At 35.9% G+C, this 16971-nt stretch overlaps 8 protein-coding genes across 8 annotated transcripts; 1 reads left to right on the plus strand and 7 right to left on the minus strand.

The window, feature by feature from the left end:
- Window positions 1–225: 225 nt before the first annotated feature.
- Window positions 226–1543, minus strand: RO3G_04908 (cystathionine beta-lyase; the record flags this gene model as incomplete). The annotated part of the gene is made up of 3 exons (XM_067659498.1): window positions 226–723; window positions 777–1267; window positions 1324–1543. 3 exons carry the CDS (start codon window positions 1541–1543, stop codon window positions 226–228), a joined length of 1209 nt encoding a protein of 402 aa, XP_067515599.1.
- A 431-nt stretch (window positions 1544–1974) lies between these two features.
- RO3G_04909 (uncharacterized protein) lies at window positions 1975–4254 on the minus strand (the record flags this gene model as incomplete). Its single annotated transcript, XM_067659499.1, has 4 exons — window positions 1975–2639; window positions 2710–3183; window positions 3366–3902; window positions 3945–4254. The coding sequence occupies 4 exons, from the start codon at window positions 4252–4254 to the stop codon at window positions 1975–1977; spliced, it is 1986 nt and encodes a 661-aa protein (XP_067515600.1).
- A 510-nt stretch (window positions 4255–4764) lies between these two features.
- Window positions 4765–7810, minus strand: RO3G_04910 (uncharacterized protein; the record flags this gene model as incomplete). Its single annotated transcript, XM_067659500.1, has 4 exons — window positions 4765–4863; window positions 4979–5688; window positions 5745–7439; window positions 7495–7810. The coding sequence occupies 4 exons, from the start codon at window positions 7808–7810 to the stop codon at window positions 4765–4767; spliced, it is 2820 nt and encodes a 939-aa protein (XP_067515601.1).
- Window positions 7811–8472: 662 nt separating this feature from the next.
- On the minus strand, window positions 8473–10850 carry RO3G_04911 (uncharacterized protein; the record flags this gene model as incomplete). Its single annotated transcript, XM_067659501.1, has 10 exons — window positions 8473–8573; window positions 8746–9001; window positions 9060–9386; window positions 9446–9566; window positions 9618–9712; window positions 9766–9888; window positions 9937–10332; window positions 10494–10532; window positions 10626–10659; window positions 10726–10850. The coding sequence occupies 10 exons, from the start codon at window positions 10848–10850 to the stop codon at window positions 8473–8475; spliced, it is 1617 nt and encodes a 538-aa protein (XP_067515602.1).
- Window positions 10851–11245: 395 nt separating this feature from the next.
- RO3G_04912 (uncharacterized protein) lies at window positions 11246–12732 on the plus strand (the record flags this gene model as incomplete). The annotated part of the gene is made up of 7 exons (XM_067659502.1): window positions 11246–11365; window positions 11423–11567; window positions 11621–11715; window positions 11777–11868; window positions 11921–12088; window positions 12152–12476; window positions 12535–12732. 7 exons carry the CDS (start codon window positions 11246–11248, stop codon window positions 12730–12732), a joined length of 1143 nt encoding a protein of 380 aa, XP_067515603.1.
- An 81-nt stretch (window positions 12733–12813) lies between these two features.
- Window positions 12814–14608, minus strand: RO3G_04913 (uncharacterized protein; the record flags this gene model as incomplete). The annotated part of the gene is made up of 5 exons (XM_067659503.1): window positions 12814–13139; window positions 13195–13931; window positions 13986–14174; window positions 14250–14534; window positions 14592–14608. The coding sequence occupies 5 exons, from the start codon at window positions 14606–14608 to the stop codon at window positions 12814–12816; spliced, it is 1554 nt and encodes a 517-aa protein (XP_067515604.1).
- A 766-nt stretch (window positions 14609–15374) lies between these two features.
- Window positions 15375–15923, minus strand: RO3G_04914 (uncharacterized protein; the record flags this gene model as incomplete). The annotated part of the gene is made up of 1 exon (XM_067659504.1): window positions 15375–15923. One exon carries the CDS (start codon window positions 15921–15923, stop codon window positions 15375–15377), a length of 549 nt encoding a protein of 182 aa, XP_067515605.1.
- A 285-nt stretch (window positions 15924–16208) lies between these two features.
- RO3G_04915 (uncharacterized protein) lies at window positions 16209–16436 on the minus strand (the record flags this gene model as incomplete). The annotated part of the gene is made up of 1 exon (XM_067659505.1): window positions 16209–16436. One exon carries the CDS (start codon window positions 16434–16436, stop codon window positions 16209–16211), a length of 228 nt encoding a protein of 75 aa, XP_067515606.1.
- Window positions 16437–16971: the final 535 nt, after the last annotated feature.

Consider the following 16971-nt stretch of genomic DNA (forward strand, 5'->3'; position numbering starts at 1 on the left):
ACCACTTGAAGGTTGATGAATTGAAAAGGAAAAAATGTATTATAGAACATTGTATAAGAACAGCAAAAACTTGGTTTTTTATTGTTGTATATATACACACATACAAAAATACTAAAGAACAAATAATAATAATAATAAATAAGTTCTTTTTTTTTTTAAAAAAAAAAATTTATAAAGAAAATACAATGAAATACAATAGAGTTTTTTTTTTTTTTTTTTTTTTTCTTATTTAGAAAGTGCACCTGCGACAGATAAAGCTTGTTCTAAATCTTCCAAAAGATCTTCAGGGTCTTCGATTCCCACACATAAACGAATCAAATCCTCAGGTAATGCTCTTTCAGCACGGATATGAGCAGGGATAGAAGCATGCGACATTCTACAGGGCATACTGATTAAAGAATTGACACAACCAAAAGATACACTGATACTCCAAAGTTTAGTAGCCTCTACAATTCTTTCTGATAATCCAATATCTCCTGTTTCAAAACTGAGAACAGCACCTGGTCCGGATGCCATAGAAGCATGCAATTCATATTGTGGGTGAGATTTTAAACCAGGGAAATGAACTTTAAATCCTTGTGATTCTAAATAGTCTGCAATACGAATACAGCTTGACTGTTGCTTGTCCATACGAACAGCAAGTGTCTTTACACCACGCAATAAAAGCCATGAATCAAATGGACCAAGACCACATCCAGTAGCATTGATTACATAGTAAAGTTCCTAAAAGATGGTTTAATGTCAAGAAAAAAGAAAAAGGGGACAGATTTACTTACATCACCAACACTAGCTGACTTACAGCCAATGACGCCAGCCATAAGATCATGATGTCCAGACAAATACTTTGTGCCTGAATGATAAGAGATGTCTGCACCCAATTCCAAAGGACGTTGTAGGTAAGGGCTCATCATAGTATTGTCTACTACAACAAGTGCATTTGGACAACGCTCATGGACATGCTTTGAGATAGTACGGATATCACTGATTTTGATCAATGGATTAGTGGGACTCTCCAATAAGACTAAACGGGTCTTGTCAGACAAATATGGAATAATTGAATCGGATTGGGTGGTATCGATATGATGTGTTTTGACATTTTGGCTCTTTGATAAGAAACTGAGGAGACGATTGGTACCACCATAAAGATCATCACCTGCGATAATTTCTTCTCCTGCTCTTACAAGTCGGGTAATCACATCCAATGCACCCATACCACTGGTAACGACTAAAGCTCTCTCGGCTCCCATTACCTTTGCTAAATGATTTTCTATAAATTGTTTATTAGTTTTTTATCTTTTTTTTTTTCTTTTCATTATCATTTACCAACATGAGTACGAGTAGGGTTACCACTTCGAGAATAATCATATTCTCCTGTTGCGTTAGAACCCTTTTGTTTAAATGTAGCTGTTTGATAAATTGGAACAGAAGCAGCATTATGTGGATCATCTGAGTTGTCTACTGTAACCACTTCAGTGGCAAAGCGATATCTTCTTCTAGTGCTAACGATAGATGAAGCAGGTGAAGAGGGGAGAACGTCAGTCATTTTTTTAATTTAAAGAAGAAAAAAAAAGAAAAAAAGAAATGAGCAATCAAATCGAATTTTATCTTCTTTCTGTTAAAGAGATGCTTCATCGTCCAATGAAAATTGAAAGAAATGGTTTGATATTGATTCTCGCAGGATGTGTCATGATCTTTAAAACTCCTATTTTATTTCACATAAAAAGAATTGATTTACAAGCAGAGAGATAATATAAACTCTCAAGATAACTTTTATGTTAAACCACACTAGAATTCAATTCTGTCTTTTTTTTAATATAAAAAACAAGGCTTATGAATCACTGTAGGATAATATATAATCTTTTTTTTTTTATTAAAGTAAATAATAAATATCAGTAAAACATTTTCCGTAATGAAATAAATACAAGATGCTCCCCATTTACATAATAATCATCTAATCTTTTTTTTAGAAAGAGATCAACTTGTATTAGACCTATCAATTGATTCTTTAGAATGTGCATCTGCTTGAGCAGCTTTTATATGCGTTTCGGAGCCATCCTCTTCAAGGATCACTGTGTTCTTGCTACTTGAACTTGTACGTGACGAGCTTGAAGAGGTAAATCCTCGGTTTTTTATACTATTTCTTGCTCTGTTTCCGTAGGCTGTAGGTCTATCGCTTATGGGGGCTCTGACAGGCACTTGTGTACAGTCGTTACAAGGTTTTACATCATTGCTATTTCTTTTGTTTTCATCTGTTAAAAGTATGTCACTTGGAGGCATGTCAATAGGTGCTTGATGATTACTATTGAAGCTTTCGACAAGAGTGTTATTTCCTTTATTTTCAAATGTTGATAGTGGAATACTTGGCGAATCCCTGGCTGTTGTCTGACTATCATGTATTACTCCTTGTACATTATTACTATTTTCTCTGTTTTCATCATTTGCTGGTAAGTCGTTGGAAGGGACTCTTGAAGATATCTGAGTATTGTCATTGTAATCCTCCCCATTGTCTTTGCCTCCCCTGTTTTCGAAGTTTGTAGGTGTATCACTTTCAGGAATCTTATTAGATGCTTGTTTGCAACGATCACAAGCTCCCCAACCTTTGCTGCTTCCTCTATCTCCATAGTTTACAGAAATATTATCTTGAGGAATTCTTGTAAGTACTCGGTTGCAATCATTACATTTTTTTTTTCTTTTTAATAGAATTATTACCTTCTCGTTTCTCATACACTGGTGATTGACTATTTGGAGGAGATTTAGCAGGAGCTTGATTGTTTTCATTGAAGCTTCCTGAATCTTTATCATTTCCTCTATTTTCGTATGTAGCATGATTACAGTTATTGCAGTTCTTCACATCATCGTTGCTTTCTATGCTTTCATATCCTGTTGGTAGATCGTTTGGAGAAGGATTTAGGGATGCTTGAATGCCATCTTCACAGTCTTTCGAATGATTTGTATTACCCTTAGAGTTACTAGTACTGTTAACACTACTGCTACTACTGCTACTGCTACTACTGGAGGATCCATCCATGCTACTACTACTACTGCTGCTGCTCGATGAGCTAGTACAAACTCCATCTGAATTACAGCTGCTGCTACTCGATGAACTACTTGATGAACTACTTGATGATCTACTCGATGAACTGCTCGATTCATCCCTTTCATCCTGACCACTGCAAACTCCGTCTGATTTGCAACCCATAGGTAAAGCCATTTGACAAATCATCCCAGATGGTTCTTATTTGGTGAGAGGCCCAAGCTTCCTCTTTCATTGTTGCTAATACAAACTCCATCTGAATTACAAGTGATTGATGGGCTGTTTGGTTTGTCTTTTTTGTTTTGACTAGTACAAGTCCCGTCCAAGTTACAATTAGTAGATGATTCATTGGATAATCTTTCTGAAGTACTGCTGCTTGATGAACTGCTCGAACTACCTTTTTCACTAGAGCTACTGCTTGATGATGATGACGACGAAACACCCAAATTATTACTATTTGCATGATCACATTTTTGACTTGAACAATGAGATGCTGTTCCGTCTGAAGTTTGAACAACTGCATCATTCACATTTGGAGTTTCTAGAGGCCCAGCGCGATTTGGAGAAACAGTGACAGTTACTGTAGAGATTTGGAATATTTGCCGACTGGAGACATCTGTCATGACGCTTGGAACAAGAGCAAGTTCGGAAGGACAGATAAGAGAGCGACCTTCATTCATTGAAGAGTAATTGGGATTGATGCACTCTTGGCTAGCCGCAGCGTTGCTGGACTTTGTTGGTTGAGGCTTTGGTTGGCGCGTTGTTAAATCCATTGGTGTGATGATTCCCGTTTGAGAGGCCTTTGAAGTATGCATGTACGCATTACTGATAGCATTTGGAATAGACGGGTTTGTAGTAGGTACTTGGACTGTATAATAGGAAGCATGAGCATTATCGGATACTGTATTACATAGTTCATCTGTCTTTCCATTTTCAGGGTTCATCAAATCAGAACTAAAACTCTCGAAACATCTGTCTGAAGCCATCAAGATGGTTTTTGTCACTGTAACGTACTTGGTTGAACTTGGTCGAATAGGCATTGAATTGGATGGCTCATTACACAAAGCATGTGTACAAAACTCACTATTTGATGGAGCGCAGCCTAACGTACTGGTGGTTTTCGATTTAGCATCGTGCTCTGAGATATCTTGAATAGGTGTCGTAGGCTGGCTTGTATCACTATAGGTATCACTTGACTTTTTGGGAAGTTGATTGGACATCGTAGGCGATCCATGTAACACTGGAATAGAGAGTGTTATGGTTTGATGATTATCTTTTGAATTTGATGAGCTTTGATATAAATCTATAGATGGTGTGTTTGAATATTGCAAAAGATTAGTATTAGATTGAATGCTTGAATGATGTGTAATTGTATCTGATCTCAAAATGGTAGGTTTCAAAGATACACTTGATATGATTAGTCTAGATGCGCTAGTAATCTTTGTCAACGCTTGGGTTCTTATTGCACTAGGTATAAGACATCCAATAGCGCCTTGGCTACATGTGCTTGCTTCAGTAGCAATGGGGCAAGGGCCAGGTAATCTAGATATAAGAGGGAGGGGATTAGTTTTTAAAATTTTAGATGAGACAGTTTACATGCCCTTTTGCGCAATTTTCAAATATATCGGATATGACATTCATGGGGAGCGTTTGACTAGTCCTAGTTTGATACGTAACAGAAGACGATGGTTTGGGCAAATCACTAGGGTTGGCTCTTGAAGAATATGATGCTAAGCTAAAGCTGGGTGTTTCTGCGGCACCCAATGATGTAAAGAAAGAGGATTTTGAGTTAATGCTTGAAAAGGTTGGCCGTGCTTGAGTATGAAATACTGTAGGTACATTAGTTGTCCTTGAAGTACGTGTAGTTTTACTATGATTTAGATTGGAAGTTTGTCTCGTTAAAGTTAAAATGCTGCCAGTTGGAGTTGAAGGTTTCACTATTACATTTGTTGGACGAGTAGATGTGACAAGTCGACTTTCTTTAGAAGAATGAGAAATTTGAAGCCCAATCACGGTCGTCGTTCCCAGTTTGGAGGCAGAGGGTGATTGATCAAAAGATATCGTAGACTTTAGGGAAGTACTGGATGCTTTTGATAAACTACTGCCTCTGGGAAGTGGACGACTTGAAGTTACAAACGCGTTAGATCCTGTATTAGGCTTTTGATAGTTATTTAGGCTTTCTGCTTGAGCTGGACTGGTTTGTGTTTGCGAAGGATTTAAAAAGTAGTCTGATGAAGTAGTATATAAACTTCTTTGCTTTTCGACTGAAGAAAACGAAGAGGAAAGCAAAGAAAATGTACGGGAGCTAAGAAATGAGCCCAGAAGGCTTTGGGTGATCGTTGAAGAAACTGAAAAATCCTTTCGAGGTGCTGACAAGCTATCCGATGCTATAGAAAGAAATGAAGCAGATGAGCTGATAGAGGACACCGGTGGGTTTGAGGGAGACAGTTGGGAACCAGTAGATGAAGCGAATAACGAAGGTGGTAGGGTCGGAACAGATTGCTGAATTACTGTTGAAGTATGATAGGTGCTAACAATTGTTGATAGCGCACTGGGCAACACATCACTAGATAATGCTTCTTTCATTCTGGAAGACGTGAATATTAGTGAAGGTAACAGTGTTAGATCTGATTTTTGATGTATTGCGGAAGATCCTAAAAACGAATAGTATTAGTTAACAATTGATATTAATTCATAAAACAAAATTTACCAGATAAAATTTCTTTCGCTCCAATAGATGGAGCTGGCGTTGAAGTTGAAGGAGCAACCATAATTTGTTGAAATGTGGATGAAAAACAAAGACAAAAATTGCTTGTGATAGGTTCCGGATTCGTTATATAGGAAGATAATTTGTCAGGTAGCGTTTCTTTCGATCCAGATGAAGAAACCTGTTGCTGAGACAAAGTTGACACAAATTGCTGGTAGATTGACGATGAGTCCAAGAAGGGTTGATTTGGGTTGAAAACTGATTGTAAAGTACTAGGTAATGGCTCTTTTAACTCTGTAGATGAAGGTAGCAAAGTATACGGGAATAAAGACGTGAGTCTTGTCAGTGAAAGCAGAGACGATGTAGAGCTAACAAAAGGTATTAAAGCACTTGAATAATAAGTTATACATTTAGTATAAACAGGTGTATATGTTGATTTAGGTATTGATGAAGTTGTAGACAAAAAAAGCAAAGAATATGATGGAGGACTATCTAAGATACTTGGAGGAACAAATAATGAAACAGTTGCTGAAGGTAACATGGTATTGTAAGATGATAATCTTTCTGACGGAAGAAAAGCGATAGGAAGAGAATTAAGAGAGGACGTAGAAATACTTGTAGGGGTTCTGAAAATAGTCGAGGATGATGGTACTACATTTTGAGGAACATGTGCAGTACTAAGAGCGATAGCAGGATTCTTTGCAGAAATACGTGTATCAACTTTTATCGAGCTCAATTGACTATGAGTCAGTATTTTTGTTGTTTTGGGATTTGGAAATATTTTAGGGGTTGTTGTTGGATAGCCAATTGGTAGAACGTTAGAGTTGGCTTTGGTTTTGGAAAATGCTGGTAAATTGTGAGGAATATTAGATGAAGTTTGAGAGAAAGAGAATGTATAAAGATGTGATGGTTTTTTATCACTTTTTGTATGTACAAAAGAGGTTTGCATAATAAGTCCAGGAGCCCTTGTGGACTTTCCAAAGCTGTCGGTAATTACAGTGGGAGTTATGGTCAGAATAGTCGTGGCAGTTATGATAGTTGTAGCTGTAAGAGGATGGTTCAACATTGGTGTATTAGTATTTATATTTCCAAGTCTACTGGTCGTTTTCCTGGTCACTGTTGCTTTGGTTTGATCGTTTAGATAAAATGGCGCTGTAGTGGGTGATTGTGTATGTACAGTGGTTCTTTTAGTGGTGTATAACGCAGTTGCATCAGGTTTGATAAGCTTGCTAGTTGTGGTAGGATGCCTTGTAATAATAAGTGGCAATGCCTTACTCGGGCTTTGGCATTGCCTAGGAACATGTTGTTTGCAATTCCAGCCACAACCTTTATGCCACCAATCACCATGCCGGTGGTTCCACTGGTTGTCATATTTGAAATTATCGTCATTTTTCCACCAATATTTGCACACAGAATGGCTTCCTTTATGGTCATGATAATCGTCTTCATGATGATTATCGTATTCCTCATAGTCGCTGCCATAATCTTCATCGCTATCATCATCATTGTCGTCTTCGTCTTCGATATTGTCTTCTTCATCATCACTATCAGTATCATCCTCAGAATCAACATAGTCTTCTTCTTCTTCGTCGTTACTATCAATGTCATCCTCAGAGTCATCATACTCTTCTTCTGTTTCGTCTTTTTCATTTTCGCACTGATAGTCAATATCATCACATCTTTCATTTTTTACACATTCTACATAATAACATATAATTCTATTCAATGAATTCTCTCTCTTTTTTTTGTATACCTGACAGTTCCATAGGGTGCTCTGGCTTCTTATGTCTTAAGCCGGCAGTATAAATAGGACGTTGCTCATCAAAGACAACAGACACTATACGTACCCCATCAATACAATTTGCATTGGTATGATATAAATTTTCAGTAAAAGTAAGGATAGGAGTTGCTGCTATGGTCTGAAGAATGGTTTTGATATGTCTGTGTAAATCGCGTTTGACGGTGTAAACTTTAGTAATAGTGCCTCTTATATGGTCACATGAGTGAGCATTTATTCCAAATAGAACGTATGCTAAATAAATCACATAGATGACAAGTTTTCTGTGCATTTTATATTCTTGAAAAAATTATAAAAGAGAGAAAATTTACAAAAAAAGACAGTTGTTGCTTAAATATGCTTACAAAAATAACGAATAAAAAAAAGAATCATAAATAACTTCTAGTAAATACATAATATACATTTTAGCATTTCTCAATAAGCTGGTCTTTCTTTTTTTTTTTTTTTTTTTTTTTTGTTGGTTTATCTTACAGAGAACATTAATTTTTACAAAGCGCAAAAGAAACATGGACTACTACAATTTTTTCATTCTTTAGTTTATATAGCATACCTAATAGCTCTTTATCTCCTTGAATCTACATGTGATTCTAAAATTTTGCATTTAAGCTATAAAATTAGAGGTTTTTAAGGTATAACTAAAGTACCCATTTTTGTACATGGATAAAAGTGTATTCAAGAAGTTTAACAGGATCAATCCACAAAGAGTATGCGTTTGAAAACATTTTCAAAAGGTAAAATATTTTGGTTTTATATTTTGGTTCTGATCATAGTAAGTACTTCCCCTCTCTCCTTTTTACTTGAGATAGCGTTCATTCTGAATCAGTTGTCGCTTGTTTCCATCATTTTGATATATTGGACAATACTGTATCAATTTTTTACATGCTTCCCTGCTGACTTTCAAAAAAAAGATGTTTTCATAAACAAATAAGTTTATTAAGTCATGATAGAAGATCTTATATTGAAGTTCCTGCTTGAGTTGGAAGTACCTTTTGCTTGCAAATAACCCTCTGAATTGAATTTTTTATGATTTTGAACTGGTAAATAGTATATTTGCTGGTGCTCATTAACTGACAGTGATGGTAGTGGCATACAAGATTTGTAATTATCTGATATACAATGTGTATGAAATATCTGGCTACAATCTATATATGGGGTTTCAACAATCTTATTTCACTAATTAAAGAAAAAAATAGATATACACTTTACCTTTACATTGCTTTGCATTGATGCTTTCATCAATGACTAAATAGCAAATACTGCATGCTTGTGATCTTAAAGTGTACTTGTCTCTGAGTTTATGATGAGAACAAGATAAGCAATTGACATTTTTGCTCTTCCTAAGTAACGATAACCCATCTTTTTGAAAGAAAGGTTCTACCCATTTGTGTTTCATCAGTTCATAAGCATTTGGTCTATCTTCTGGATTTTTTCTAAAACAAATTGATAAAAAGTCTCTTGCTTCCTGTAATAATAAAGAATATAAGTACACTTTGGTTGACTAAAGCAAACTGTCTTATTACTTTTGATAGATCCAAGTTTTTGGGAATAGGAGGCTCTGTATCTTCCACTATCTTATACAACGCAGCAAATGAATGCATACCTGCATAAGGAGGTTTGCCTGTCAGCATCTCTACTATGGTACATCCCAGTGACCAAATATCTGATTTTGTACATGCTCCTGCCAATTTGATTACTTCTGGTGCCATCCAATTTGGTGTCCCCGCTGGCTCTCCTGTCGCTTCATCCTCCTTCATTTTCATGGTAAGTGAAACACCAAAATCGGTTAGCTTCAAACTACCTGTTTTTGTGGTAAGAATGTTGGCAGCCTTTAAATCACAATGAACAACCTAAGTGAAAAAGCAATGTGGGTTTAATATAAAGCAAGAAAAGTACAATTCATTTATACTTGTTGTGAATGAAGATAGTGAAGGCCCGAAAGAATTTTGTATGTATAAGAGGCTGCAAGTTTCTCTGGAAATTTTCCAAAGGACTTGATGTTATTTAAGAGTGATCCCATTTCTACGTATCTGTTTATGTTAAATTATTACACTGAAAAGCAAGTACACAAAAAGACTTACTCCAAAATGATATTAATATATATTTTGTCTTTTGAAAACCCTTTATATCGAACAATATGTTCATGATTCAAGTGCTTCAAAACACCTACTTCATTCTATGACACATATCCTTTAATTATTTACTATAGAAAAAATGATGGATTATTACCATGTCATCGCAGTCCATTTGATTTCGTTTAATCCTTTTAATAGCCACGTATTCCCCAGTATCCATATTTAACCCACCAAATACTTCTCCGAATTGACCTTTTCCAATACTTTTACCTAAGGCCTATAAATATGTTAGATAGTTAAACTACACCAATGCAAATATGTTTACATAGACAGATTGTGTTCCATCTTCATTTTGAACTGTGATTGTACAAGACCCCATTTTTTTTAATGAAGTCTTTCTATTATTCGTCATGACCTGCTCTGCAGTGACTTGATTATAAACAGACAACTGGTTTATTGTTTCAGAAGAATTTCTTCGCGTACTGGGTGGTGAAGGTGGAGGCGTCTGGCATGAAATAGAGTGTACCTGAGATCGAACATAGCCTTCATATACTTGTTGTTTTATAGTTTTACTGTATGGCAACAATCTAGCAAGATCATCGTGTCTCTTCTCTGTTGTTAAGAACAATGCATTACTACTCTTCTTCTTTGACCTGATGGTATTAGGTATTAATTTTCGATCTCGCATAATCCTTTGAATTGCTAACAAGCAAGAGATAACCTTTAAAGCTTTTAATTATAAATAACAATAAAACATGAATATCCTTACACTTTGCATTCTTTTTCCTTCAAGTAAATCGACTGTTTGGAATAAATCAGATTGTGGTATATGAAGCTGCTAATTAACTTAGCAAAAATAAAATTATATTTGTATTATTTTACCCTTTCAGCCTCTCGAAGAAATTGTCCTATATTATCTTGCTATACATATAGAATATGCATTAGGATAAAAAATCAATATGTTATTGTTATCATTATTACATAAGCAAACTTTGTCTTCCCTTCATTCTTTACAATGTGTCCATTAGGTGAAAGTTTTTGAATTAAACTAAAAGTTGCTTGTTAATCTCCATCATCCTCCCTATTTTTCACTCTATCTTTTGAGTATACATACTCACAAAGTAAAATACCATCTTTTAATATATCCTGAAGCGATCCTTTTGGCAATTGTATTTGAAGTGTACTGCATATGAATTGTTTAACTTCTTCTTCGTCATAATTCCTTTGAGTAATGTTCATTATTATGCAAGATATATGTTATTAATAGAGAAAATATAAAAAAGAAAGGCGTTTTCTTAGAGACAATGATGATATATAGGAAGTTAGGTTTGTGTGACCTTCTTTTCCAAAAAGAAAAGCGTAAACAGATTTCCGTAAATGGCATCTAATTGTGGTTTCATCGTTACTTTTTGTAGTCGCTTCTTTTTTCTTTTTTCAAGTGTACACTAAATAAAAAGTGAGTAGATTTTTTTTTTTATGCAGCACACAAAATACTCTTTTTATACCATTTCAAACATGAAACAGTTTGTATCTACAGCCTTATTCATCTCCCGCTACTTTTAGCCCCGCAAACATACTCACTCGTTCACCCATATACAGCTGTTTTTCCTTCTCTTTCTCTTTTTTTAGTCGTTATGAAATATACATTTATTTCTGTTCCTGCTTTAGGAGACAAGCAGAATACCTTTCTAACCATTAGAGGGAAATTAGCAGACTATGCACAAACTTATCAATACACTATTCCCGAGTTTAAGGTACAAGTTTCTTTTGCATGTTCTCAACAAAAGCTTCATTAACATTTATATAAAAAGATTGGTACTTTGGATGCACTTGTACTTTTATCTGATGAACTTGTTAAATATGACGCAGCTTTCGAACAATCTGTTAACAAGTTGACAGACATTTTGACTTCCTTAAACAAAGGACAACAGCAGGAACTTTTATTAGTCAATGAGAGTAAAGTGCATAGACGCGTATATTAAAGGGAGTTTATTGATAGTTTAATATAGAAAGTTTGGATCAATTTGTTTCTTCTTTTCAGTGGAATACAATGAAATATCGCACAGATAAATCTTTACAAGAGACAACAGCCACTTTGAATCAGGTTTTTTCAAGAAACATTATTGTTACTAGAACAACAGAACTTACTATTGAATGTTATGTAGGAAGTTACTGCGGTAGATAATATCATGAAAAGCAAGCTGAATGCATATACACAGACAAAGAACGCACTTCAAGCATTACAGCGTAAACAGACGTAAGTTTATATCAACAAGATGGGAAACGAGATCTAAATAGAAATACTGTAGTGGCAATCTATCTGTTCGTAGCTTGAACGGCATTGTCAAGAAGCAGCACTGCGTATTGAACTCTGAATTTTTGACTACATTAATTGTTGCTGTTCCTAAATCACTTTATAAGCAGTGGAATAACAAATATGAAACTTTGACAGACATGGTTGTTCCTCGTTCTTCCATGTAAGAAGAGCAACAACAATAAAAAATAGCCAAAGTAAATCTATTAACATTTTTATTGATTAGCAAAATTACTGAAGATGATGAATTTGGCTTATTCACTGTCACCGTTTTCCAACGTGTTGTTGATGAATTTTGTCATAAAGCCAGAGAAGAACGATTCATTCCTCGCGATTTCCAATATGATCAAGATGCCTTACAAACTCAGCAAAGAGAATTAGAAGAGTCTGAATTGATGGAACGTGAGCAGCAGGCAGAGTTATTACGTTTAGCCAAGACAAATTTTGGAGAAATTTTTGCTTCTTGGTTACATTTAAAGGCTTTACGTGTCTATGTTGAATCTGTTCTTCGTTATGGATTGCCTCCTGATTTTTGCTCTGTAGCCATTTCGGTGAAGACTATATTACAAAAACTTAAAGAATTGTAGACTGATTACATGTTATTGCTAGGCCAACCCTAAATTTGAGAAAAAGGTAGACGAAATCATGGTAGCTCAGTATGGTCGTTTGGGAGGTGTACATGGGCAGGCAATTAAGCAACAACAAGAAGAAGATATATTGGATCATGATCTACAATCCGTAAACGATAACAACTATCGACCTTACGTTCAATTTGAACTTGTTTTTGATGCAGAAAGAAGACAATAAAAAGAGTGATTGAAAAAGGGGGAAAAGGAAACTCTTTAATATTATGAATAAGTGTGTATAGTTGTTGCATTAAATGTAAAATTAGTTTGTAATAGTTCTAGGTTTGAAGCTCATGATACAACCATCTTGAGGATAAATAGTAGCAAAGATAGAAATATCATCACTCTTTTCTGTACGAGTATGTGTCCATTCCATTTGAAGGGTGGCTTGAGCAATAACAGCCATCAAATGCATCACGGCGTATTCCTTACCCAAACAATGGTGAGGTCCATTACCGAAGACCATGAAGTTCTTGGGATGCTTTTCGGCAATACCTTCAGGTCCCCAACGATCAGGGTCAAAGGCATCAGGATTAGGATAAGCAACAGGATCATGAAGAGCAGGATAAGTAGTAGGAATAACCATGGCTATTTTAGGCAATTAATATACACATACGTTCATATACATATTTATAGCACTTACATTTCTTAGGGATTGTATAGCTGGGAGTGATAGGCCATTCACGGACAGTTTGATAAGGTACCATCAAGACTGGAGGACGAAGACGCAAGATCTCCTTGACAACTTGACGCAAATAAGTAGATTCCTCCATTAATTCCAAAGACAATTCTTGCTGAAGGTTATCCTTTCTTAATCTCAATTGCTCTTGGTAAACTTTTTCAAGCACATCAGGGTGATCAGCCAAGAGTTGGAAGGCCCAAGTCAAGGCGGAGGAGGTAGCATCTTGAGAGGCGAATAAAAAGGTCAAAATGGTCAAGGCTACTTCACGGTCATCGAATTTTCTAGGTGCAGGCTTTCCAGCCTTTTCACATTCTACTTCGTATTCAGCCATTGAACTAATCCAGGCATCCATCATTGACTTGACTTCTCCACCTTGAGCCATACGAATACGACAGTCCTTGATACATTCAATAAAATGCTTTACAATGAACTTGCGAGATTGAATAGCCTTATAGACCTTGGTACCTGGTAAAGGAATAGGGAAATTGACAAGTTCTAAGGCAGCAGTAATATTAAAGTATTCTTCAGAGATCTGTTGTGCGACTTGATCGGACATGTAATCACCCAAAAAGACACGAAGAGAGGCTTCCATGTTAATCTCACGGAAACGTAATTGATATTGTTCAGATTTTCCATCTAATGAGAGCCATTCATCAAAGTGCTTTTGATAAACTCTTTCTTGAATAGGAATATAAATTCTGCAACACATCCGTATAAGTATCACTTTTTTTTTGTTATAAATGAATAATTACCCCAGGGCTTTACGTGTAAAAAGAACATTCAACCCCTTACGATAATCGACATGTGCCTTTCCACTTAAAAATACCCAATTATCAGCACACAAGATATGTCTCATAGAATCGACTACAGCAGGCTCTGCATAAGCAGGGGCGTTTAATATCTTTCGACTCAATTCACATGTGGAAGCAATCACCACAAATCTATTTTCTTCTTTAAGTTTTTTTTTTCTTTTTTTTTACATTTATCTTTTATGTTTTTTTATTATTATTATTTACCTGTCAAATACACTCACACAAGATAATTCACCGCTTTTCCATTTACTCATATAACCTTCAAATGTAGGATAAAGAGAATCCATAAAGGCACCAATGATAGGTATCTTGAAGAAGGGACCAGGCAAAGATTTTTTCTTTTTCAAATAAACGTACTGTTCATAAGCGAACAATCCAACCAAAGCAGAGCAAACGAGGACAGTTGTAGAAGGTTGCGTATTCAGGGCTGATTTGACAAAGGAGTTGATTGCATTTTTCGCAGATTCAATAGAACGAGGATTAAATAAGCTATTTTTTATTGATAAGTAAATTTTTGTTTATTTGTTTTTTTTTTTTTTTGGTTACCTTGGTGATGTTGACATTGTTTATTATCTGTCAGAATAAATTATATTAAATATTAAAAGTAGCAAAAGCAAAGAAAAGGAGAGGAATTAAAGTGTTTAAAAATTGGAAATATCTTTCTTTGTAATATTAAACAAGTTCCCCTGTACTTTTGTAAAGAAGAAAAGAAGGGAAAAATTATCTGGAAAAAAAGGTGAAAAAATACTAAAAAAAGCGGTAACACGAAAATAATTTCAAATGGATTTAAAAATCCGGAAGTACTATTTAGCAACTTTTATCGACACAAAAACGATGCTATACGCTTGCAAGGTCGCTGCTTATTTCTATTATAAAAAGGCAAAAGAGATCAAGGCAAATAAGCTATTAAAAAATGGAGCAAAAATTTTTAAAAAAAAAATGTAGAAAAAGAAATGTAGAAAAAAAAATTATCCGGTTCGTATTTACCCGGAGTACAATACGATGAAAGAGTATTTTTATTTATCTGAGAATTAAAATAACCCAATTGAGCACATAATAATGGGAATTATTGTATTGCCCGCGTCAGATCAAGAGATGGTTAAAGAGCTAAAAACCTTTTTGATAGGCAAAGAAAGAAAAGGATAAAGATGGGAAGATGAAGAAGATATGGTAACAAACGATACGAGATTAATTAGAGCTGAACCAATGCAATAGTTTAGTATCCAGAGGGGGAATTTCAGGAGCTATTTTATCATGGTGGAGGTATTCAAGTTCATGTAGGATTTGGCAAATGATCGACCATCGAATAATCCACGCAAAATATTTTGATCAGCGTTGTATAGTAGGTTTCTTCCTTGAGGTAGGCAGGAGATTGAGGAGATAAGATAAAGGGTCAGAGACAGTGCTTGGCATAAGAAGGCGATGATGCATGTGTAGACAGGTAATAGCGTGTGATCGAGTGAGCAGGCCATGAGGGTAGTAGATACATGGTTTGGGACGTCCACCAGGCAACCAGCACATACGCCAACGAATTAATCGGCTACGTTCAATGTATGACATCGGTAGCCAGAGGATGGGATCCACGATTAATTGAGGACGACAATCGGAGAGAAGGATAGAGTTAGTGTCTGCACGGCAGTTTTCAAAAGATTCTTGTAGGTAATCTTGACGAATTGCTTTGAACTTACGTTGATCAAGTTGATCAGGATCAGTTTCAGCGCAAAGCCACCATAGAGGGGAAGTAGTGAGCTTGTACCTTTGCGAGTGGCTTGCTGAAGTTCGAATGTAAGAAAGCAGTCTAAGCATAAGAGTATCATCAGGTGTATCAGTAGTTCGAAGCAAGAATTTGGCTTGTAAGATGTGGATACGCTCTTTCATTGTTGGTTGATTTACTAGGTGTAGCATGACCTTGATGGACGAGCGTGAAGTGCCCCCAAATATTCGACATAGGCATTGGGGAGGAGCACAATACGATTAAAGTGACTTTTATTTATATAAAATAAAATAATTAAAACCCACGTGAGTACATAATCACTTTTGTGATTGAATTGCCCGGGCTAGATCGAAAAAATGTGTAGAGAGCTAAAAACCTTTTTGATAGGCAAAAAGGAAAAAAGACAGAGAAGGGAAGAGGAGAAAGGAAAAGTATGATAGGATACTAGGTTAGGCCTTGCTGAGCCAGTTCACCAACTTGTTTCCAAGAGAGGGAGTTTCCGAAGGGAGCTTGCCATGATGGAGGTAGTCAAGTTCGAATAGAATTTGGCAAATAGTAGGCCAGCGGACAGTCCAGGCTGAGTAAATTGATGAGGGATGTTTGAGAGCACCGTTCTTGCGTTTGGTTGGTAATTTGTTTAAAAGGAAGGACAAGGGATCAGGTTCGGTGGAAGGCATTTGTAGTCGTTGGTGCATGTGTAGGTACCGAATCGCATGAGAATGGGTGAGCATGTCAGTTGGGTGGTAGACACACGGTTTAGGCACACCGCCCGGTAACCAACCAAGGCGCCAGCATACGACTCGGCTTCGTTCAATTGAAATCATTGGTAATCAGAGGATAGGGTCAATTGTTGATTGTGAGCGACAAGCAGAGGAGCACAATACAGTGATTTGCATTTGAAATTCAAGATTTTTTTTGGCCAACCAAACCTTTTTTGCTCGTTCAAATGTTTTTGTGATCAATCAACTTTTTTGGTAATCATTCAATTTTTTGTTGCCTGATTCAACTTCCCCAGAGATGAAGTTAATAAGAAAAAATGATGAATTTAAGTTTATTGTTTTCAATTTTTATAAGGCTTCCATATCCAAACCTTTACCATCCATCTCCTACAGTTTTTTGCTGTAACTTTTTTTTTGCCGCCTCTTTGATACGATTGGCCAATAGTTCGTCTTTTTTTTTTAAGGAGGTCTTTACGGACTTTTGCTTTGATTT

Source organism: Rhizopus delemar, genomic scaffold (genome assembly GCF_000149305.1).
Source record: "Rhizopus delemar RA 99-880 supercont3.3 genomic scaffold, whole genome shotgun sequence".
In the NCBI taxonomy this organism is placed as follows: Eukaryota; Fungi; Mucoromycota; class Mucoromycetes; order Mucorales; family Rhizopodaceae; genus Rhizopus; species Rhizopus delemar.